A 24,282-nucleotide genomic window follows, 5' to 3' on the forward strand; every position below is an offset into this window, starting at 1 on the left:
TTCTTCCATTTGGTATCTGTTTTTACCTTTAATTTCATACTTAGAAAAAAAAACTACTTTGATTTAAGTATAGGATTTAAATTTATTTATAACGCAAAATAACGAAACAATATAAAAAGCCAACTTGAAAAACAGTTTTAAATAAATATATTTATAAGTACTTGTTGTTGTGTTATCTTTATTTGCTAGTCGTATGCAAATTCTTTCCGGTTCGGTCTCTAAAAACGTCATTAATGCTTTGACAAAACCCCGAAACAAATCAACAAAACACACAAAAATCAAAAAAGAAAAAAAGAATATGAATAAAATATGCAAAAAACAGAGATACTTTTGTACTATAAAAATAAACAATAATAATAAACTATTATAAGTATTCAATAATACTGTGTGAATCATTCAATATATTTTTTTTATTTTGCCATATAAAATAACAAGGGCATTATTAATACATTGATTTTATTTCTTATTTTATTTTGAACTGGTTTTTTCAAAAAAAAAAAAAAAATAATTTACATGATTAAATAGAATTATTTCTATGGAATAAGAGTACAAAAATTAATGTTAAAAATGAAAATAAAGAAATAATTATCTTCTCCCACAACTAGTGAAAGTCACTTAAAAACTTCACCTCATAAAAGGTTACTTACATGACGCCTTCAGCAAACACTCCAGATCTTTTAACATCCGCAATTTGGCTCTTTGTCGTGTCGTGTCTTTCTCAGCTGTTCTTTGTTATTTTTCTTTTTATTTTTTTTTGGATTTAATTATGGTTGGTTGAGAACTAAAATTTCCTTTGTACATTTCTTCTTGCACGTGATTCACACAACATGCCTTCGCTGTCTATGTACACTATGTTGAAAATTATAAATAAATAAATTGTTTTGTTTTTGTATCATTCTGTTTTTAGAAGAAAATAAAAAATTAAGAGTCATCTTTGTTATTAATGATTATAAAAATAGTTTTGCAATTTAAAGTAAAAGTATAGGGAAATTATAAAGTTTATGTTTAAATTATAAGTAAAGGTAGAATAAGTAGAATAAAGTGGAATAATGAGGAACTTTGTGAAAAATTCTCATTACCCATTTATTCAAAATTTATGAGTGAAATAGATAATGTTTATAAGAGTGGATTTTTCAGATAAAGATAATCTACATTCTTTGTTTAAAACTAGTTTCATATATGTTTTGTGTTTCAGTAAACAGTAAAGTTACTTAGGGCGGGTTTTACTGTTAGAGATGATCTTCATTCTTTGGTTAAACCGAGTTTAATATATGTTTCGTGTTTTTCAGTTATCAGTAAAGTTACTTAGGGCGAGTTTTTCTGATAAAGATAATCTTCATTCTTTGGTTAAACCTGGTTTAATATATGTTTCGTGTTTTTCAGTTATCAGTAAAGTTACACATTATCTTAGTTTAACTGAGTGTAATTGGCCAATTAAACTCAAGTTATAAATGAGAAAACACAATTAACAAAAACAATGATTTCGGAAGAACAAAAACTTAATATTTTAAGTAAAATGCAATTTTCTGATATGTTTTGTTTTATTTATTATTGTTTTAAATGTTTATTTAACATTTTTTCCAAAAATGTTTTCATTTTATAAAAGTATTATTTGCAAAAAACAGCTGTTCATTGTTTATGTTTTTGAGTGAAAACTTGGCAATACTAACAAAGTTAACTGAGCTTAAATATAAAACTGAAAAACACAATCATCGGTTAAAGTCCGTCTCAATTTGTGACGAGTTTAATCTAACAGCAAGTTAAGCACAGTTTAACTGAGTAGTAAGAAACCCGCCCTAAATCGGCTAGTTAAACTCTAGTTGTAGTGACTGGTATCCTAAAAGACACCTTCCAACATCGTAAGCCGCTCAAAAATATGAGGCTCCTATTTATACCTAAAACCTTTAATTACAATTTTAAACATTTTTCTGTCAGCGTAGCACTTGAACTTGAGACTGATTAGGAATTTATTGGTCAATTATAATAGATAACGTCGAAACGTAGAATCTATGAAATTTTAGGCGGCTGAAGAGTTTTTAGAATTCTTCCTTAATTTTGAGCCGGATAAAGATTTAATAGGAAATTTTGAGCTGGATAAAGATTTTGATTTGATACTTTGAATGTAAAATTTTAAGCCGGATTTGTAGAAAAATATGTGTCGAATAAATATTTTATAAGAAATTGAAAGATTTTCAATCAAAATTTTTTAGCGGATAAAGATTTCTTTATAAAAATTTAAACTGGATAAAAGTTTCCAGGAAATTTTAGAACGGGATAAAGATTTTTATTCGAAATTTTGGACTTGGATTAAGGACCCTATAGAAAAGATTTTATTTAAAATTTTTGTGCCACATAAGGGTTTCTAAGCTAAATTGTTACACGGATAAATTTGTATAGGAGAAGGATAATTATTTGTTTTTGGAATTTGCTAACGGAATTTGCTAACTTAAAGTATATAATAGAAATTCAACATTATTGAAAAGGAAAAAAATACATTTGAAGACAATTAATATCAATTGAATTTAAATAAATAAAACTATTTAATAAAACTTTTTTTCTTTTTAATTTGTATTTTCTCTTTTCTACATAATAAATACATACAAATGCTAATTTAAAATAATTGAATCGTATTACAAACTAAATTGAAAAACAAAATAATAAAAAATTAACTAAATTAAAAAATTAAATATTTGAGCACAATAATGATGATTTGTTATTAGTTTTTTATAAAATAAAATAAAAAATGCAATTACAATTTGTGCCTTTTTTAACAATAATGTTATCTTGTAGTTGTTACTTACTAAAACTATTTAAAATTTTTAAAACAAAATTTGAAATATGATCTCTATTTTTTTTTTTTTTTTTTTTTTTTTTCAATTATTATTAAAATTTAAATATTTAATTAATTTGATATAAAAAAAAAAAAAAAAATTAAATACGAAATTTAAGTTATTTTATTGTAATATTAAATACTATTATTATTATTTATCACTAAATTATAATTATTACATTCGTAAACTTTTAATTTTTTATACTTTGAATTTTAATGAATTTTGAATGTTTTAATATTTTTAAATTTATTTTTGCTTTTTTGCGACCTTTATATTATGTTGCCTTTATATATATTAAATAAGTTAAATTTGTTTTTAATAGGGATGATTGATTTTCGTGCACACTTTAGGGTTTATGATGAATTTAGGTGAGAATTTAGGTGAAATTGCCTCTGATGGCAGTAAAATTAATGCTGTAATAAACTCTGCAAACTTTAATATTCTACACTTCAATGCACAAAGTTTGGTTCCTAGAGAAAATAGCACTAAATTTGATGAAATTCGTAACTTGATAATGGATTGCGATATTGATGCCGTTGGTATAACGGAAACATGGTATAAGGAGTTTATTTATGATTCGGCTGTGTCAATTCCTGGTTTTAAACTTTTTAGAAAGGATAGAAGTGGTTGTAGAGGCGGGGGGGTTTGCTTATACATACGGAATAATTTAAAGACTGGTAATATTTTTGATGAACAATATGATGTTAATGTTGAATCACTTTTCGTGGAGATAATTTTAGAGGACAATTCAGTAGCTTTGTTAGGTGTTATATATCTTCCTAATGGTCAATTCCTTTGTTGTGAAAGGGTCCTTGAAAATTTCACTTCTAGGTATAATAATATAATTTTGATGGGCGATTTTAATATAAACCTTTTTATTAATGGTGCTATTGTTCGCGAAATTTGCGAGCGACTGTCGTTATATATAGTTCACAATTCTTTACCCACACATTATTCTCCTCAACAATTATCTACATCACTTATAGATTTTTATCTAGTCTCTGACATAGAATTAGTTAGTAGTAAACATCAATTTCAAATACCTGCTCTAAATTCCTATCATGCGGCAATATTTATAACATATAATATTTCTCAGTTTAAAAATCCGGATATATACCTTTGTAGGGATTATTCAAATCTTAGCTACGACCAATGTTTACTTCAATTAGAATCTATGAATTTTTCTGGCGTCTATGATAGTTTGAATGTTGACGAGAGTGTAGAATGTTTTAATTCCAATTTAAATCGTTTGTTTGAGGATAATGTACCAAATCGTAGAGTAGTTAAAAGCGTTGTACATAATTGGATGAATGAAGAGTGTATTTGTAGTGCTAAGCGTATTAGAGATCTGACATATCGTGCCTACAGGGAAAATAGGTCTGATAGGAATTTTGAAGCTTATCGCAGAGCTAGAAACAGATTAAAAACCATCATAAGAGGTGTTCGCAGGAAGTACTGTTTAAGATTTTTTTCTACATGTGATCAGAAACAGTTATGGTGCAAGATTAAATCTATAGGAATTGTGAAATCACCAGGAAATGAACGGTTTCCTATTTCACTGAACGAGTTTAATGATTTTCCCGTATGGCTGGAACTGCTGATGGTGGTCTTGACCATTTACCTTCCTCTGAAGGATTTACTTTTGCAAATGTTACGGAAACTGATGTTTTAAATGCAGTTTTAAGTATCAAATCTCAAGCGGTAGGTGCTGATCAAATTCATATTAAATTTCTTAAATTCATAATACTGCCTATTTTAAAACATTTAACATTTATTATTAACAGGGTGTTGACAACATCGGTAGTTCCTAAAATTTGGAAGGTTGGTAGGATTGTACCGATTCCTAAAGTTAAGATTCCTAGGAATTGTTCGGACTATCGTCCTATCAGTATTTTGTCAGTCTGTTCAAAAGTTTTGGAACTAATTATTAGGGAACAAATGTTACATCATCTAAATAGTTGTAGTTTGATTCATCCACATCAATCAGGTTTTAGGAAAGGATTTAGTACTACTGGCACACTTCTGGAAATCACGGAAACTATTAGGGAAAACTTCGACAAGGATTTGGTTAGTATTTTAATTTTTTTGGATTATTGTAAGGCATTCGACTCGATTAATCATTCATTGTTGATCCATAAGCTCTCACATACATTTGGTTATAGTTCAAGTGCCTGTAAACTCATTTACTCTTTCTTACATGGTCGCAGTCAATTTGTTCAAATAGAACGTGAAGTTTCTAGTAGGATTCCAATTTACCGAGGTGTGCCACAAGGGTCAATGTTAGGGCCATTATTATTTTTGTTATATATAAATGACATTTATCATGAATTAAATTTCTTGAAATGTTATACCTATGCTGATGACATACAGCTTTTATCAACGTTTGACTTATTATCTCTACAAAATTCTGAGGCGCATATTAATTCTGAACTTGATCTTTTAGTTGATTGGTCAAAACGTAACTTCTTACAACTAAATGCCATGAAATGCAAGGTAATGGTATTTTCTAAACAATCTATTTCTTTAAACATTATTCTGAATAACGAAGTATTAGAAATTGTTCCTCATTATAAAACACTTGGTATTATTTTGGATGATAAGCTAACATTTAGTTTTCATATAAATTCAGTAATTTCACGAATATCTTGGACATTGAGAAAGTTATATAATATTGGTTTTTACTTGCCCTCTTCAATAAAACGTCGTGTTGCTTTATCATTGTGTTTACCGTTATTAATTTATGGTATTGAAGTTTACTCATGTACCTCAAACTCCAACATTGACAGATTAAAAAGATCCTTTAATAGTGTAGTACGTTATATTTATGGACTTCGGATTAGTGATCATGTTTCTCAATATTACGTTGATTTACTTGGTTGTAGTTTCTTTCGATATGTTCAGTTGAGAAAAATGATTTTCTTTTTTAAAACTATAAAATATGGTAAACCTGACTATTTGCAGAATAAATTTAACTTTGCTATTTCAAATAGAACACATTCTTTAATATGTCCAGCACATGTTTCATTATTTATGACGAGATCATTTCGAGTTAACATAGCGCGCTTATGGAATACTGTTATTCCTTACCAGGAACGTAAATTCTCACATTCATTATATGCATTTAAAAATATTTTTTTGTCGAATTCATAACTAACCCTGAGCCTATTTTTAATGATATTCCACTATGTAAATGTATATTGTACAGCCATTTCCCCTAAGTTTTTATAAAATATTTAATTGGTATAACTCATTTGTTGCAAAAAATCTTTTATATAACCTTATTGCATTTCGCTCCTATTATGTTTTACTGTCATTTTTAGGCTAATAATATTATCTTTATTTTCACCAATTTATAGAATCCTAATCAGTGTGTGCAAAACTTCAAGTCTAACTATTAAAAATAAGAAAATTATAATTAAAAAAATTATAAATATATGTTATATTTTCTTACTAAATAATGTACCAATAATATTTTTGTATTATAAGTATATTTAATTGTAGACTAGCCAATTAGGCCCTATCGGCTTACGGCCATTGTTTTTGAATAAATAAATAAATAAAATAAAAATAAAATAAACGTTTCTAAGATAAATTTCAAGTCGGATAATATTTTTTGCGAAATTTTGTAGCGGATAAAGATTTCTATAGAAAATTTTTAAACGGATAAAAGTTTTTTGGAAATTTTGGAACCTGATAAAACTTTTGATGGGAAATTTTTTAACCGGATAAAGGAACATTCATTTGTATTCAAAATTTTGTATCGGATAAAGATTTTTATGGAAAATTTTAACCCGAATAAAGATTTTTATTCGCAATTTTGTACCGGATAAAGTTTTCTATGCAAACTTCTAACCGTATAAAAGCTTCATAAAAATATTGGAACCGGATAAAAGTTTTTATGGAAAATTTTATCCTGGATAGAGGAAATTTCATGCTGGATTAAAATTGTATTCGAAATTTTGTATCGGATAAAGATTTTTATGGATATTTTGAACCCGGATAAAGGAAATTTCATTTGTATTCAAAAAGGATTTTTATGAGAAATTTTAACCCGGATAAAGATTTGTATTCGCAATTTTGTACCGAATAAAGTTTTATATGGAAAATTTTTAACCGGATAAAAGTTTCCTGAAGATTTTGGAACCGGATAAAAGTTTTTATGGGAAATTTTAACCCGGATAAAGTTTTCTATGGCAATTTTTAATAGGATAAACATTTTTGGAAATTTTAAAACCGGATAAAAGTTTTTATAGGAAAATTTAAAACAGATAAAGATTTTTATTCGTAATTTTGTACCAAATAAAGTTCCTGAAAAGGATAAAAGTTTTTATGAGAAATTTTAACCCGGATAAAGTTTTCTATGGCCAATTTTTAATCGGGTTACATTTTTTCTGGAAATTTTGGAACCGGATAAAAGTTTTTATGGAAAAATTTAAAACATAAAGATTTTTATTCGTAATTTTGTACCGAATAAAGTTTTCTATGGCAAATTTTTAATCGGATAAAAGTTTTTTGGAAATTTTGGAACCGGATAAAAGTTTTAAGAGAGATTTTAACCCGGATAAAGGTTATTATAGGAAATTTTGAACCGGATAAAATATTTACAGTAAATTTCAAACTTGAGAATGATTTGTATTTGAAATTTCCTACCGGATAAAGGTTTCTATGGACATTTTTTCGGATAAAGTTTTAACCGGATAATTTTTAACCGAATAAAAGTTTCCTGGAAATTTTGGAAACGGATAAAAGTTTTTATGGACATTTTTGAGCCGGATAAAGTATTCACAGATAATCTTAAAACGGTTAAAGATTTTTATCTGTAATTTTGTAACGAATAAAAGTTTCATAGATAATTTTAAGCTGGATAATGATTTTTATTGGAAAATGAGTGCAAATAAAGTTTTCTACGGGATTTGTAAGTGAAATTTTGAGCCGGATAAAGGTTTCATACGAAATTTCGGTCTAGCTTAAGATTTGTATTAACAATTTGCTAGCGGATAAAGTTATCTATGGAAAATTTTATGCCGCATAAAGTATTTACGGAAAACTTCGAATCAGATAAAGATTTGTACTTCAAACTTAAAGGATTCATACGGAATTTCGGTCTAAGATTTTGTATCAACAATTTGCTAGCGGTTAAAGGCTTCTATGGAAAATTTTGAGCTGCATAAAGTATTTATTAAAAATTTCAAGAAGTATAAAGATTTGTTCCAAAATTTTGTACCGTATAAAAGTTTCGTAGGAATTATTAAACCAATATGTTAGATTTTATGCGAATAATGGTTTCTATTGGAATTTTAAATCCAGATAAAGTTTTCCATCCAAATAAAGTTTTGTATACGAAATTTTTCTATTAAAATTTTTAGTGGGCCAAAGAAAACTTTTAGCTGTATAGTATTAATTGTATCAATTGAAAAAGTTAATAACCTTAAGTGAAAAAAAGAAAAAACAATAAATTAATTACAAAATCTAAACACATAAAATCAAGAGTGAGAAAAACTGCACCACAATATATTTGCGGTTTAAATAAATGGAAATTGCCACACATACATATGTACATAAGTAATAGATAGTTAATCTGTGTTTGTAGAAACTTATTTTAATATATAAATATTAATAAAAACTGAAAGTAATTTTGTCATTTAAACATGATACCATTTAGTAGTTTGTAAATAGATAAATATCTTGATTTGGATTTGTTTGCATGTCTTATAATGTATAAAGTTGTTTTCTTTTATAAAAATGTTAATAAATAGTTTAACATTTAAGTTGTATAAATCTTAAAGTTTTTTATTAATATTATTGATTTATTAATATTATTAATTTTTGTTTTTCTTTTTCCTGGCATAAGTTTTTATTTTCTTTTGCTTGCTTTTTGCTCTTTTTTTCTTTTACTTTGCTAAAAACTTTTCTTAATTTTGTTGTTTTGTTACAAATAAAAGTTCTCTTAAAAAAAGAAAAAAACCCTACAAAAGTCTTTAATCGCTTGTTAATTTTTTTTATTTGTGTTTTATTCTCCTTTTGAACTTTTTTTGTTTTTTTGAAAATAAAAACAAAAACCTACCAACAGAATTTGTTAACCTGGCCAATAAATTCACTTTAAATCAACGTGTTGTAAATCCCCTACACAAAAGAAAAGAAAGAAACAATTTTGTTTTAAGTAGAAATTGTGCAACCAAGTATTAAAACATATAAGAAATGGATCGAAGTATGGACTCTATTGGCAGCTGTTCTTTAGATGTTGATGCCGAATCTTCAGATATATCAGGTATAAACTATATAATACAACAAATCCCCCAGAAAAAAAACACAACCTCTTGACCTTAAAATAAGCAAAATAAACTAACTGCATTAATTAAAAGTTCAAACTTTTAATTTGTTTAAAACCTTTTGTTTAAAACCTGTCCAAGAACCTATTTCCCCTTTATTGTTTCTTAATTCTTGTTAATTGTAAATGAAGTTTGTATTCTTGTTTATTTGATGACACCTTGTTTACCCAACAACTCCCTTAGTTCCCATTTGCTAAACACTTTAAGAAAACACTTGATTTTTTTTTAATTTCTTAATAATTATTGTCTTCTTTGTACTACAAACTTTACATTTTTATATTTGTTGGCCACAATTCTTTATTGTACTTTTCTCTACTCTACTCTATTTCACTATTTTATACTTTTTTTTCTACAGATTTCTATAATAAATTTTTTGTTTAATTTTCTGGGTTTATTTCTTGTTTTACTAACATGTTTCTTTTTTTATTATATTTATTATGACTCTGTTTGTATTTTATTTATATTTTTTTATTGTTGGTTTTAGGTCATGCTAACTTGTAGTACAAACAATACAGAAAAAAACACCAGATTTCTATTTCCCACACACATTATTTTGTTGGTCACTATTATTACACAATATTTACCTTATTTTGTTCTATATGTTCTTATATTTTTGGGTTTTTATTGGTTTTTTTATTTGTAGGGTTTAAAATTTTCAAGGATATTTTTGTTTTATAAACTTCTTTAAATATCCTTAAATATTTTTGACCCTCAACACTTGTCAAGTAAATTAAATTTATGGTTTATGTATGTTTATTCAGTCTATTCTAGTTTTTAAAACGTAATACATATATAGACGGTGACTGTTCTTTTTTTTTTCTTGTGGTAAAAAGTGATAATAAATATAATATTAAAAATAATATAATTAAATAGCTTTAGATTTATAATTAAATATTTTAAATTTCCATAGATTTTTATAAATATATAAGATTTAACAAATTTTGACAACATTACAATCGCATACAGACTATTATAAGAGATTTAGGACGGGTTTCTTACTACTCAGTTAAACTAGGCTTAACTTGCTGTTAGAATAAACTCGGAACAAATTTAGGCTGACTTTAACAGATGATTGTGTTTTTCAGTTTTAGATTTAAGCTTAGTTTGCTTTGTTAGTATTGCCAACTTTTCACTCAAAAACATAAACAATGAACAGCTGTTTTTGCAAACAATTTTGTAAAATGGAAAATTTTGGAAAAATGTTAAATAAACATTTAAAACAATAATAAGTAAAACAAAACAAATTAGAAAATTGCAATTTACTTGAAATATTAAGTTTTTGTTCTTCCGAAATCATTGTTTTATTGTTTTTGTTAATTGTGTTTTCTCATTTCTAACTTGAGTTTAATTGGCCAATTACACTCAGTTAAACTAAGATAAGTAAGTAACTTTACTGATAATTGAAAAACACGAAACATATATTAAACCAGGTTTAACCAAAGAATGAAGATTATCTTTATCAGAAAAACTCGCCCTTCAAGTTGTATAAGAAACTATGATCAGTTTAAAGATTTTTATAAAGAAAAACCTTTAAGTTGTTTTTCAGATAAAGATAATTTACATTCATTATTTAAACCTAGTTTAATATATGTTTTGTGTTTTTCAGTAAACAATAACGTTATTTATTATCATAGTTTAACTGAGTGTTATTGCCCCATTAAACTTTAGTTATAAGTGAGAAAACACACTTAACAAAAACAATAAAACAATGATTTCGGAAGAACAAAAACTTAACATTTTAAATAAATTGCAATTTTCTGATTTATTTTTGTTTTATTTGTTAGTGTTTTAAATGTTTATTTAACATTTTGTCAAAAATTTTTTCAATTTACAAAAGTTTTATTTGCAAAAAACAGCTGTTTATTGTTTATGTTTTTAAGTGAAAATTTGGCAATACTAACAAAGTTAACTGAACTTAAATCCAAAACTGAAAAACACAATCATCAGTTAAAGTCCGCCTAAATTTGTACCGAGTTTAATCTAACAGCAAGTTAAGCCTAGTTTAACTTATGAGTAAGAAACCAGCCCTAACTGATCTTAAAGTTTTTGTTGAAATAATTAATTGGTCGTCAGATTTTTTTTTATAGAAAACTAATTGATCATCGAGTTTTTAGTAGAATACTAACTGACCTCAAATTTTTAAATAGAAAACTAATTGATCGCCAAATTTCCTGTAGAAAACTTATTGATCGTCAAGTTTTCTGTAAAAATTTAACTGAATTTTTACTTTTCTGTTGATCGCCAAGTTTTCAGTAGACTGCGAACTGATTGTCAAGTTTTTAGTAGAATACTAACTGATCTTAAAGATTCTATTGAAATAACTAATTGATAGTCAAGTTCTTTGTAGAAAAGTAAATGATCAACAAGTATTCAATAGAAAACTAACCGATCATCAAGTTTTGAACAGAAAACTAATTGATCGTCAAGTTTTCTATAGAAAACTAACTGATCGTCAAGTTTTAAACATAAAACTTACTTAATTATCATAGAAAACTTACTGATCTTCAAGTTTCTTATAAAAATTTTACTGATCTTTAAAATTTCTGTTGAAAAATAATTCAGCCTGATTTCATATACAAAAAACTAACCGATCGTGGAATACAAACATATCGTTTTATATAGAAAACTAACTGAATTTAACCTTTCTAATGAAGAACTAACTGATCATAAAGTTTCAAACAGAAAACTTACTGATCGTCAAATTTTCTGTAAAAATTTAACCGATCTCTATGTTTACTGTTGCAAAATAATTCATCCTGAAGTTTTCTAAAGAAAATTATTTTTAAATGAAAAACTAAACACATTTACTTTCCTATAATCGATCTTAGAATACAAACAGATCTGTTTGTATTCTAAGAAAACTAACTGAATTTAACGTTTCTAATGAGGAACTAACTGATCATAAAGTTTCAAACAGAACACTTAATGATCGTCAAATTTTCTGTAAAAATTTAACTGATCTTTATGTTTTCTGTTGAAAAATAATTCATCCTGAAGTTTTCTAAAGAAAATTTATTTTTAAATGAAAAACTAAACACATTTACTTTCCTATAATCGATCTTAGAGTACAAACAGATCTGTTATATAGAACGAACTGTTTGTATTCTAAGAAAACTAACTGATTTTAACGTTTCTAATGAAGAACTAACCGATCATAAAGTTTCATACAGAAAACTTAATAATCATCAATTTTTGAGTTGAATACTAACAGATCGTCAAGTTTTCTGTAGAATACAAACTGATCTTAAAGATCCTATTGGAAAATTTACTTATCGTCAAGTTTCCAGTAAAATACTAACTAATTATTAAGTTTTTTTTATAGAATACTTAATAATCATCATGTTTTCTAAAGAATACTAACAGATCCATCAAGTTTTAGAAGAATACTAACTAATCTTCAGGTTTTTCGCAGAAATCTAATTGATTTTAATGTTTCTAACTTACAACACTAACTGATCGTTAGGTTTTTTGTAGAATAATAAGTGATCGTCAAGTTCAAAAGTTACAGATCGCCAAGTTTTCGGTAAAATAACAACTGATCGTAAAGTTTTTTGTAGAATACTAACAGATGTTAAAGTTTTTTTGAAAACTATCCTACACAAATCAAAGCCGAATAAGGATTTCTATAAGAAACATTTATTGGGTTATAAATTTAGAAACTTTGAGTGAAAAGCAAATTATATTAATATAAGAGACGTTAAGACGACTAAAGATTAACAAACACTTTCAGTCAAGAAGTAATTTCAAAGATTTTGATTCTTTTACTCTTTAATGCACAACATTTTTAAAAACTTATAGACAAAATCTTAAGCTAGCTATATAGTAGTTATTAGATCATAGATCTATATTTATTATCACTTAATTAACTAAAAACACAGCAAAACTTAGCTTAAATATAAAATCACAAGATTTTTATATAAAGAAAACTTAAATTTAAAATATTCTTATTTTTAACAATCTCTTCATTTCTTTTCCTACACAGACACAAGTGGAAGTTTAAATTTTCCCACACCCATATCCATCAAGGACATCACACGAGAATTTACCAATAATATACGAGAACGCTGTTCCGTACAAACAGTTAAGAATACAACGGCTTATGTCGATCCTGTAACAGGTCAAGTTTGTATAGCATTGACCACACCACCCACAGCAACAACAACAGTTAATAATAATATTAGTGGTAGTACAACAAAAACAACTCCTACAGCAGCAACAACAACAGCATTACTATCACCACAGACACCCGAAGATAGTTACGATAAAAAACCGAGTTATTTAAATTTAGCATGTTGTGTTAACGGTTATTCAAATATTACCACATACGACTCAAAAATACGACAAGATATAAACAAATCCCGAGAAGTATCACCGATTCGACCATCGTCGAGTAGTTTGCAATATTGCAAGAAAAGCAATTCACTAGCTCCGCCCGTTTTATTGGCAATGCCAAACGTAAATTTAACATCGCCCCAGCAACAGCAACCTTCACATCACCACATGATGGCGGGTACTACGAATGGTGTGTATGTGACAAGCGCTTCCCTTGGCAGTAAATATTCGATTATCGAAAACAACAATCACAGCCAAAATGGTCTAGATGCACACAATACCAGTGATGATAGTGGTGGCGGCGGCGCCAAAAGAAGTTTTATACAGCAACGTGTGGAGAGATTATATGGGCCTGGTGCTCTAGCTCAGGGCTTTTATAGCCCCAAAAAGATAAAAGACTCTTCGTCACGTTTAAATAAATCGGACATAACGGAAAATGGTGGAGGTGCCACCTCCGAATTGGCTCGTAAATTTCAAGAATTATCACCCAGTAAAGACTACAATCAATTTCGCAAGAAATTGTCCAATGGCAGACCTCCCATACCACCAGCCAACATGGCCGCCAAAGATGAGCCTGTTAAATTGGACAATAACAATATAGATTTACCTTGTCTTAGACATTTATCACAAGAATTTCGTGCACAATTGCCGGTGGTGTCGCCCAAAAGAAATTTCACTCGTACATCCCCTGGTAGGGATACAATACAGCCACAAACACACACCACAGCAATAACAACAAATGGCATCAATAACACCACCACTAACAACACTACGTCCAACACACCTCCTCACCCCACTGTTACACCAACTTCTGGCAAACTATTTGAAGAAAAACTACAGCAACAACAACAAAATAGCCTCCAACAAATAAAATCATCAGCAATAAGTACATCTTCTCCCATTACAGGCCAAGATGAATTGGATCACAAGGTCGCTGTTGCAATGAAAGATATTGATATTTCAGCTTTAGAGAAACTAGTGCCCGCAATAGATGAACCAAAAGTTGTGCTTCCCCTAATCGATCCACATAAATCTCAAAATCTTTCCACTACTGATGCTGACCCAATCCAGTCGCCATCAACAACAAATGGTTCGGGAAATGTGGCCGTTAAAGATGCCCATTTCTTTTTGAAACAATTAAAAGACGAACAGAATCGTTTGTTGATTATGGCCGCTGAAGTCGAGAAGTATTTGGATGCTTTAGCGGTGAGTGTGATTGAAATTGAGACGATGATAGGGTTTTTAGGAAAGTAGACAATTTTACGCCATCGTAAGATATCTATTGAAAACTTTGAGACGGACTTAATAATTATAATGTTTTTTTTAATAGGAAATGGAATGATCGTTAAGTTTTATATAGAAAACTAATTGATCGTTAAGTTTTCTATTAAACAATAACTGATCTTAAAAGTTTTCTAAAAAACACCAATTGATCGTAAAGATTTCTATAGAAAACTAAAAAATCTTAAGATTTTTTTGAAAAGTAACTGATCGTTAAGTTTTGAAATAAGTATTAACAGATCATTAAGTTTTTAGAAAGCTTAAAGATCGTAAAGTTAAAATTTTAATTTTTCACTAGAAAAATAACTGATCGTAAAGTTTTTTGTATATAACTTATTAACCCTAAAGGAATAAACTATATTATCTAATTTGTTTACTACAGAAAACTCAATGTTTGTATAAAACCAACTGACCCAACCGATCTTCAAGTTTTCTGTAAAAAAAACTAACTGATCTTTGATTATTTTGTGAAACTAACAAATTGATCGTAAATTTTTTCTTAACAAAACTAACCGATCAAAATGTTTAATATGGAAAACTAAGAAATCGTCAAGTTTTCTGATCGCTATGCTTTCTATACAAAACAAAATGATCTGTATAGGAAATATATGCGATCATGAATTTTCCTAATGAAAACTAACAGATCGTTAAGGTTTCAGTAGAAATATAACCGATCGTCAAGTTATCAGTAGAAAATTAAACGATCATAAAGTTTTCAGTACAAAACTAATTGATCTTAATGTCTGTGTTGGAAATCTACGCGATCATAAATGTTCCTACTGAAAACTAACAAATCGTCAAGTTTTCAGTAGAAAAAAAAACTGACCATAAAGGAATAAACTACGGAAACTAACAGATTGTCAAGTTGTTTTGTATAAAACAAACTGATCGTGAAGTTTTAAGTAGAATGCTAAACGATCATCCAGTTTTTTTACAGAAAACTAACTGATTGTGAAATTTTCTTTAAAAAGCCAACTGATTCTCAATTATTTTGTGGAAATTAATAAATTGATCGTAAAGTTTCCTTTAGACAACTAACCGATCGTAATGTTTCCTACAGAAAACTAACAGAACGTCATGATTTCAGTAATATACTAGCTGATCTTAAAGCTATTTATACAAAACCAATTGATCTTAAAGTCTGTATTGGACATCTACGATCATAAATTTTCATATGGAAAACTAACAAGTTTTCAGTAAAATACTAATGATCGTCATGATTTCAGTAGAATATTAGCTGATCGTAAATCTATTTATGTAAAATTAACTGATTTTAAAGATCTACGATCATAAATTTGCATATGGAAAACTAAAAGATCGTAAGTTTTCAGCAAAATACTAAATGATCGTCAAGTTTCTGTTGAAAATTTACTAATTGTGAAGTTTTTTTTTTTTTGTTGGATAACTAACTGATTTCCTAGTTCTGGGTAGAATACTGATTGTCAAGTATTCTGTAGAAAACTAACCGATCGGCAAGTTTTTCTTTTTTTGAAATTAAATAATTTAAAAGTTTCTTTTAACAGAATTTTATGTTTTATACAAAAAAGTAACTGCTTCAACTTCAAGTTTTCACTGGACTGATCTGGCAAAAAGATTTTATAAGAAATAAGCGAAAGCCAACGTTGAAGGAGATTTTTAATTTATATTTCCAAAATATTATATTTTCAGAGTAATCCCGATATTACAGAAGATACTTTGGGACTGTTACGTTCAGCTTCTGGTAAAGCGCGTTTATTAGTATCACAAAAAATGAAACAATTTGAAGGTAAGAAAAGAAAATTTTGAAAAATTTTTCAAATTAAAATTTTTTTTTTCTTATAAAAATAGGTTTGTGTCACAATAACTTAAACAGCTCACCAGAAGATCAATTTCCCACTACAGTAGATGATTTGCAAGGTTTCTGGGATATGGTGTATTTACAGGTCGATCATGTTGATTCAATATTTGCAGATATTGAAAATCTTAAGAAAAATGATTGGAAGGTAAGAGACAAAGAGTTTTGTTTATTTTCTAAACACATAATGATTCTAATGTTTATGTTAAACAGAAACCCTTGGAGGTGAAGCCGCCAGTAAGTGTTTTAAAAACACCCAGAGCTAGCAAAACCCCTATGAGTAGTAAAACAAAACCCAGTACACCCATGACAAATGGTGGTGGCGCAACAGCTACACCATCGGCTGCGGCTTTAAAACGTGAGGCTCAACGTAAAAAACTACAGGAAATGAAACGACGCAATCGTGAAGCTATGGCTGCGGCCAGTACCAACTCCAGTTCAACACAGGAAGCCACACCCATCGAAATTGTGGGCATGGTTAAGAACAATAATGAAACAACTGCATCTAATGCCAACGATATACTACAAAACAGCTAATTTTCTTTTGCAAATTTTCTTCGTTAAAAAACTTTAGCTAAAAAAAACACGAACGAATTGTTATAAAATTTATAAAACGAAAATTGGAAAATGTACTAAATTAATACTCTTTAAAATTATAAAAATTTCTAAAACTAACTAAAAAAAGAAACTACTTAAACGACTACTACGACTAATACTATTACTATTATTAATACTAAAATCAACTATTTAAAAAATAATCCATAAAATTTCTTTGTCACTTTGTCACTCTCTCACTGTGTAATTGTGTATTTCAAAAACTTATTATAAAACTACTTGCTAGTCTAACTTTTAAGTAAGTGTATTACAAATGTTTTAAACTTTCAAGGGAGTTACAAGAAGAAGCAAAGAAGAAATTATTAACAAATATGAAAAGCTTATTTTTTTTTTTGGAAAAAAGCTAAATAAATTTAAGCAAAATTATTACAAAACAAAAAAATATATATAAAAGAAAATTAAAATTTCTAGTAGAGCAGGTTCAAAACTAGAGTCGTGCTTTAAAAAAGCCCAGTTAAAGAACTAAAACGAACAAATTTATTCTAATTAAAAAAAAAACCGAAATTATAACGAATATTTATTTTTTATGAAATTTAAAAAAAAACAAACACACACTCACACACAAAAGCAATTGCTGCAATTGTCTTTTTGTTGTAATTTTGTTTTTTCTCAAAGAAAATTAACATTTCATTTAATTCAATAATCTAGCAAATAATTGAGTAAAATTAAAAAAAAATTATAGAAATTAAAAGATAAAAAATAAACGAACTTATATGAATATGCCTTTTTATTAAAAATTTATTTAAATTAATGTTTTTTTTATATAAAGTAAAACAAACGTATTTATAAAAACAAACTAAAATAAACACAAAATATTAAATTATACAAGTTAAAACTTCAAGTACAAGTATTAATAATAGTATTGAGTTTTATTCAAATTATAAAATTTTCTTTAAAATAATTTACAATTTTTTTTTAAATTATTTTTTTTTTCACATAAAACCACAGCTCGATTCAGTTTTGTTCTGAAAAGCTCTTAACACAAAAATAGCATTATGTTTATTACAATTACATGTTTTTTTGGCAAGAATTTTTTTTGTATTATTACCATTTTTTTATACAATTTATAATACCTATTAATATAGTTTTTTTATTAACCCTTGGGCTTCTTTAGAGAAAAAAAGACATTTTTTTTAAATAATAAACTAATTTTTTAATAATATTTTATTTCTCCCCCTTCTCCCCTTTTTAAATGTTGTTTGTTTTCCTTAAACATTTTTTTTTAAATTTTACAAAAAAAAACTCTTTTTTTTGCCAATCAATACAATTTTCATTTTAATATTTTTGTATTGAAAAAACAAAATTTCTTTAAAAAAAAATCTTGTTGCATTTATTTGTTTATTGCGTGTTTTGTTTTTAAGACAAAAGAGTTTTTATTTTGTTTTTTTATACAATTTATTTTGCAATTAAAAAGAAATGAAAACAACAACAATAGCTTTAAGTTTGAGTTTTAAAACAAAAACAAATATACTGGAGAAAAAATAAAATAAATAAAAATTAATGGAAAAAAATAACCGTGAAAACACAACAATTACAAAAAAAAAAAAAACAATTAAACTAATATTTAATAAAGTTATTTTTTATTCATTATCCAAAATAAAAACATATAAAAACAATTAAAAACAAGAAGTTTTATTTTAGAAATTTAAACAAAACGCCATTTTAAGAAACTATAACAAAATCGATTGCAACAATTTAAATTTTATTTATAAATCTAAAAAGTTTTTAGTAAAAATCTATGGGATCTTCAAAAAGTTGTTCAGGTTTTGAAAACTTCTAGAATTGGCAAGATTTCATCCAGGTAATCCTTTTCACAATCGCTCATACTTGTTGTTGTTGCAACAGGTTGGCTGCAACTGGATGTTCTTATCTGGGTGAAAAACTTCCGGTTGATACAGCTGTTGCTTAGTTGACAATCTTTGGCCGATTGAGAATCCAATTGATGTCGTGTCTATAGATTAGTCTATTAACCACTCTATGAATAAGTCGAATGTCCAGTATATGGACTTAATTAATGTAGAAGAGCTTTACGTGAACATCTGCAGTGTTGGCCTATTTCACGGTGATATTTTTCAACCACTAAGTGAGCTTCTCACCACCGCCCCATTGTGCTTCCTACACGCCTTTGGCAACTTACGTATATGGAATTTACGGTCGTGCTATCAAATCTCTGGTTAGAGCCAGTAGGAGTGGATCCCACATTTGGTGAAAACACCCTATTGATGCTATGAGGAATGTCATGTCCTCCAAACATTCTCATCATCTAAAGACTCATCCCAGTGTGTTTTTAAACAGCCTTACCCTGTGGTTTTTACTGCTCCTAGTTTCTAGATCAGAAACATATCCCGTAAATTTATATTTACCTTAATCAACTGACAAGCCTGGACAAAGTAGTGCAGGCAATTGGCCACTCGTAGCACTAGATTATGTGTGCCCGGTTGTACTCCATGTTAAATCATTCAAAGGCTAGCCAAGGAGTGAAATGTCATCACCAGTTTATAGTCCCGGCAGACTAGAGGTGCTAGTAACATCTTTTTAACCCGGTATTGCAATACACCAAGATGTGGGTTACATTAAGGAAACATGCTTTGGGTGGTGTTATGGACTAGTCTTTTAACAAATATATTCACGAGAATATGTTGTAGTTTATTGAATAGTCTTTTGATCAGTTTCGGGACAAGCTAAGAGCTTGGTCCAGTGATTAGGCTATCGACTGGACTGTTGACTAGCCTATGTATCTGTCGACTGACTAGTCCATTGACCAGTCTAGACACTGGTTTATTGGCCATTCTATAGACTGGATATTAGATTATTTTATATATTACACATTAGACTAGTCTATTGACCAGTCAATGGATTAGTCTATTATGGATAAAAATATTGATTAGTCAAAAACTACAGATCATGTAGTCTATGTACTTTCCGTCTGTGTACTTTTCCGTTGGACAATCTATGGACTAGTATATTGACCAGTATTTTGACTAGTCTATGATTTAGTGTAATGTCTTTTCGATGGAGTAGGCAATAGAATACACCATGTATTAGAGTAATGACTAGCCTATGATTTAGTGTAATGTCTATTCGATGGAGTAGGCAATAGAATACACCATGTATTCCATATATTATTAGAGTAATGGCTAGTCTATGGATTAGTCTGAGTACTTCTCTATTGGAGAATCAATGGACTAGTGTATTGATTACTCCATTAAGCATGTATTCTCTGGACTGGACAATAGATTAGTATTTTGACTATAATACATGTTTTGGACTATAAATTAGTCTAATAATTAGTTTTTCCCAACCGTGGTCAATAAAAACATTTTTCCACTTAAACATAAATTTATTAAATTCCAATAAAAACATTCGCTAATACACTCACGCATACTCCTGCAAATTGCAAAAAAAAACTTTTTTTAATCTCTTCTCCTTTAACAAATATTTCGCTTGTAAAATTTCTTCTTTAGTTTCTTTTTGTCAATCATCAAACACGCGTGTCCGTCTTAATTGTGAGTGCAAATTTTTAAATAAATTAAAATATCGCGTTTCAATTCATTACAAAGTGTGATCTATATAAAATTAATAACATTTATTATATATATTTATTAAATTCTTAAAGAATTTTGCAGTAATTTAAGTTTAAATGCAGTTTTTGTGCAAAACTATTTTCAGTTATAAACACAAAATTTACATTTCCTTTTAGTGGCATTTCCTTAACATATTTCATTAATAACTTAAGAATCAGTTAGTTGTTACGTTGCGTTTCGTTACGTTGAATGTTACTTAAAGTTTTCATAAGTTGATTTGTAACTTAACGGAAAGTAGAAGTGATTACGTTGAAAAAGAATAATTTGTTGCTAACTCTTTATATTGCTGTGTTTGTCAATCTCTTCATTTTTTGATTGTTTGTTTTGTTTTACTTTGTTGACATTTCTTTTTTAGTTAATTTTTGCAATTGGCTGCATGCGTGAGTGATTTAAAGTAGAAATTTGCATATTTAATGGATTTTGCATAAATTTAATAAATATTTGTTAATAAATGTTATTAATAATAAATAAAATGTTATTGCAATGTTTAATAAAGTGTTTTCGTGTTAATTTGAAAAATTGTATTAAATTTTGTCCGGTTTGTTGTGGTTTTTGTGGGCAAATGTCTACCTCGTTGTTCGGTCGTTAAATTGTGTGTGCGTGTGATTGTTTGTTTGTTTTTTGTCGGCGTAAATGAAGAAAGCAATGAAGTGCAATGATAAGTGTTGTTTTTGTAATTGTCTTGTTAATAAGTAAATAAATAAAAAGGCAATAAAAGCAATGTTGGTAATAAAATGAAAAATGTAAATAAAAAAGCAAAATCAAAAGCAGAGCAATAAAATTTAATGTTTTTTTTTAATTTTCACCTAAAAAGGGTTAATTTAAAGCCAATAAAAAGTGAGTGTGTTTAAATAATTAAATATAAAAAAGGAAAAATGAAAAGCTTTTCAATTAATTCTTGAATTAAAGAAGAAAATTGATAATAATATGTATGAAAAAGTGCAAAAGCAGAGCAAAAGTATAAAAGTAAAAAACACCTGTTTTAAACCATATTAGAAAATAAGCTAAGCAGTGCATTTAAGGTAAGTTTTATGATTTTTTTATAATTATAAGCTACACCACTATAGTGGAGAGTCTATGATGCGTTTGTGCTGACGTGTTTAACAATATATTGGTCCTAGACCCACTTTAAAGTATATCAATAGGCTCAAAATTAGAGTCGATTTAGCTATGTCCTTTCGTCTGTCAGTGTGTCCATGTAAACCTTGTTTGCATGCAATTTTCAAGATAATTTGTGAAATTTACCACATCCTAGCCCCCATACAACCGTACCCCCGAATCAGTCATTTAGGGCCATAATTACGTTAAATGTTTTATAATGTCAATGAAAATTAGCAAATAAGTGGCAATACAAATGTTTATAGTTATCGGGTCTCATTTGACTCTAGCCCCATACAAACTTCCCTTCAGAAAATGACTTGATGGTCAAAATTAACTTATAATTACTAATAAAACGATCAAAATCTATATAAATGACTTTGAAGTAGACGTAAATTTATCTACCAATATGTATAAGGATAGGTCCATATTTACACCTACTCCCCTCTGTGTCCTCTTGTAGAAAATCTCTTTTTTTGTCAACAATATTCCGCAATAAAACAAATTAAATGCTTTATTTTTTTTAATAATGTTAACAACTGACTGATGTAGGGTATCATATGGTAGGCAATGTCCGACTATAAATTCATAATTGTTTTTTTTATTTTAAAATTTCTTTAAACATTTCCTTTTCATGAAACTTCCGTTTCCATTATTATTACTTTAACAAACCTCATTTCTCTCTTTAAAAACTAAAACAACATTTTCAATGTGTTTACTCTTAATTTTGTATAAATTGTACTCTCTTAAAATTTATTGTTTTGATTTATATTTCCTCTACAAGAGTCATCACAGGCACACACATACTTAGCTTTCAGTAGTTTATTATTGTTTTGTATTTCTATTCGGTGGTTTACATGTTGTTATCGTACTATTCGGTTGTGCTTATTTTGTAGGCAAAGAAAAGGCAAAATAACAACAAGTGTCATAAAAAAGCAATTCAAAAGCAATAAAATCATAATAAAAGCAAAAAAGTGTTTATTCCAATGATTGAACAAATCAAAGAGTTTATTTCTTAATAAATAGTTTGTTTTTATTTAATAATAATGAAAGCAAAAACAATATCATGTATTTTGTGTGTAGGCAGAAAGTCATTAAATTTAGCAATAAATCAAAGAAAATTGTAAAAAATCAAAAGAAATAAAGAATTTTTTAAATATTTTTAATTTTTTAGCCATACTAATGTTCCATAGAGGAAATTAACTAATATTAAACAATATATTGAGATATTTAAATACATTTGTATCAGACATGGTAAATTAAGTACTACTGAACTTTTGTGTGTATATGTACAGTGAATCAACTAAGTTTTTTGCCTACCTTTTTTCATTTTGTTTTTTGTTCATAAATAAACAGGTCAAAAGTATGTTTAGTATGTTTGTCACTCCTTCGAGTCAATCTACCAACGTATATCCACCTGGTTAACAATAATTCGTCATGAATGTGCTTTTTGTAAACAAGGTTGAAGATAATCGTCACTTTACTGTCCACTTTTTAAAATAATTATAATTATAATTAAAATTCAAACCTAACCTTTTTTCTGTCTCTTCGTATTCCATAGGGTGATGATTGACTTTCTCGTAGGACAAGCACATGTTAAAATAGCTAGTTACCTAGACAGGGTAACCCTAAGTGGTAGGTTAAATATGAAGTTTGTAAAAAAAGACTGTACGACCGAACTGTTAAGAATTTCCACATTTAAAATCAGTAGAATCGGTCCATGAGTAATTAATGTATAAACATTTTATAAAAATCTCATTCTTTCCTTCTTAGACAAAAAGTTATAACAACATACATTTATTTAGTTTTCTTTTTTATAAAAACCAGAAAAAACTTAAAAATAACACTTTTTGGTACTTTTATGTTCTTTAAAAGGTACTCTTGCATTTTCTATAATATTGAACCTAAAACCATGAAGTTAAGGCATGTAGAGCCAAGAGTAAATTAGCACTTGTAAAGGGGGGCTTTTTGTATCTTTTTCGTTCATCAAAAAGTACTTTTTTAATCTTTAATAATATTAAAACTAGAAACGTAGAGCCCGGAATAAGTGGGAACACATAACAGGGGACACTTTTTGATAGTTCTTTGTGCTTCAAAAGGTACTTTTTAAAGGAAACAAACAATAAAGTATGTAAAGCCCGGAGTAAATTAAAAACTATTTGCATGTAGATCCTGGAGTAAATTAAAACAGTTCTATAGTTGAAACGAAAAGTCGACTTTTCGACCTTTTTGCATTTTATGCAAAGTAGATTTTTCGACTTTTTTCATTTAGTTAAAAGTCGACTTTTAGACTTTTTCCGACTTTTCAACTTTTCGACTTTTTGACTATTTTCGACTTCTTTCGAGTTTTTTCGACAATTTTTTTACTTTTTTTGAGT

At 27.9% G+C, this 24,282-nt stretch overlaps 1 protein-coding gene across 3 annotated transcripts in view; it reads left to right on the plus strand.

Annotated features, from left to right (window-relative positions):
* LOC111681184 (disks large-associated protein 4) overlaps window positions 1-17,532 on the plus strand; it is a 22,579-nt gene extending 5,047 nt beyond the window's left edge. For all 3 annotated transcript variants that reach the window (XM_046955691.1, XM_046955689.1, XM_046955690.1), the window contains 5 exons: window positions 8,902-9,099; window positions 13,143-14,698; window positions 16,442-16,538; window positions 16,601-16,755; window positions 16,821-17,532. In XM_046955691.1, the coding sequence (XP_046811647.1) occupies window positions 9,030-9,099; window positions 13,143-14,698; window positions 16,442-16,538; window positions 16,601-16,755; window positions 16,821-17,144 (2,202 nt within the window). In that variant the 5' untranslated portion in view covers window positions 8,902-9,029 and the 3' untranslated portion in view covers window positions 17,145-17,532. The remainder of the gene's footprint in view (window positions 1-8,901; window positions 9,100-13,142; window positions 14,699-16,441; window positions 16,539-16,600; window positions 16,756-16,820) is intronic.
* The last annotated feature ends 6,750 nt before the right edge of the window (window positions 17,533-24,282 follow it).

This window comes from Lucilia cuprina, chromosome 6 (genome assembly GCF_022045245.1).
Source record: "Lucilia cuprina isolate Lc7/37 chromosome 6, ASM2204524v1, whole genome shotgun sequence".
Lineage (NCBI taxonomy): Eukaryota > Metazoa > Arthropoda > Insecta > Diptera > Calliphoridae > Lucilia > Lucilia cuprina.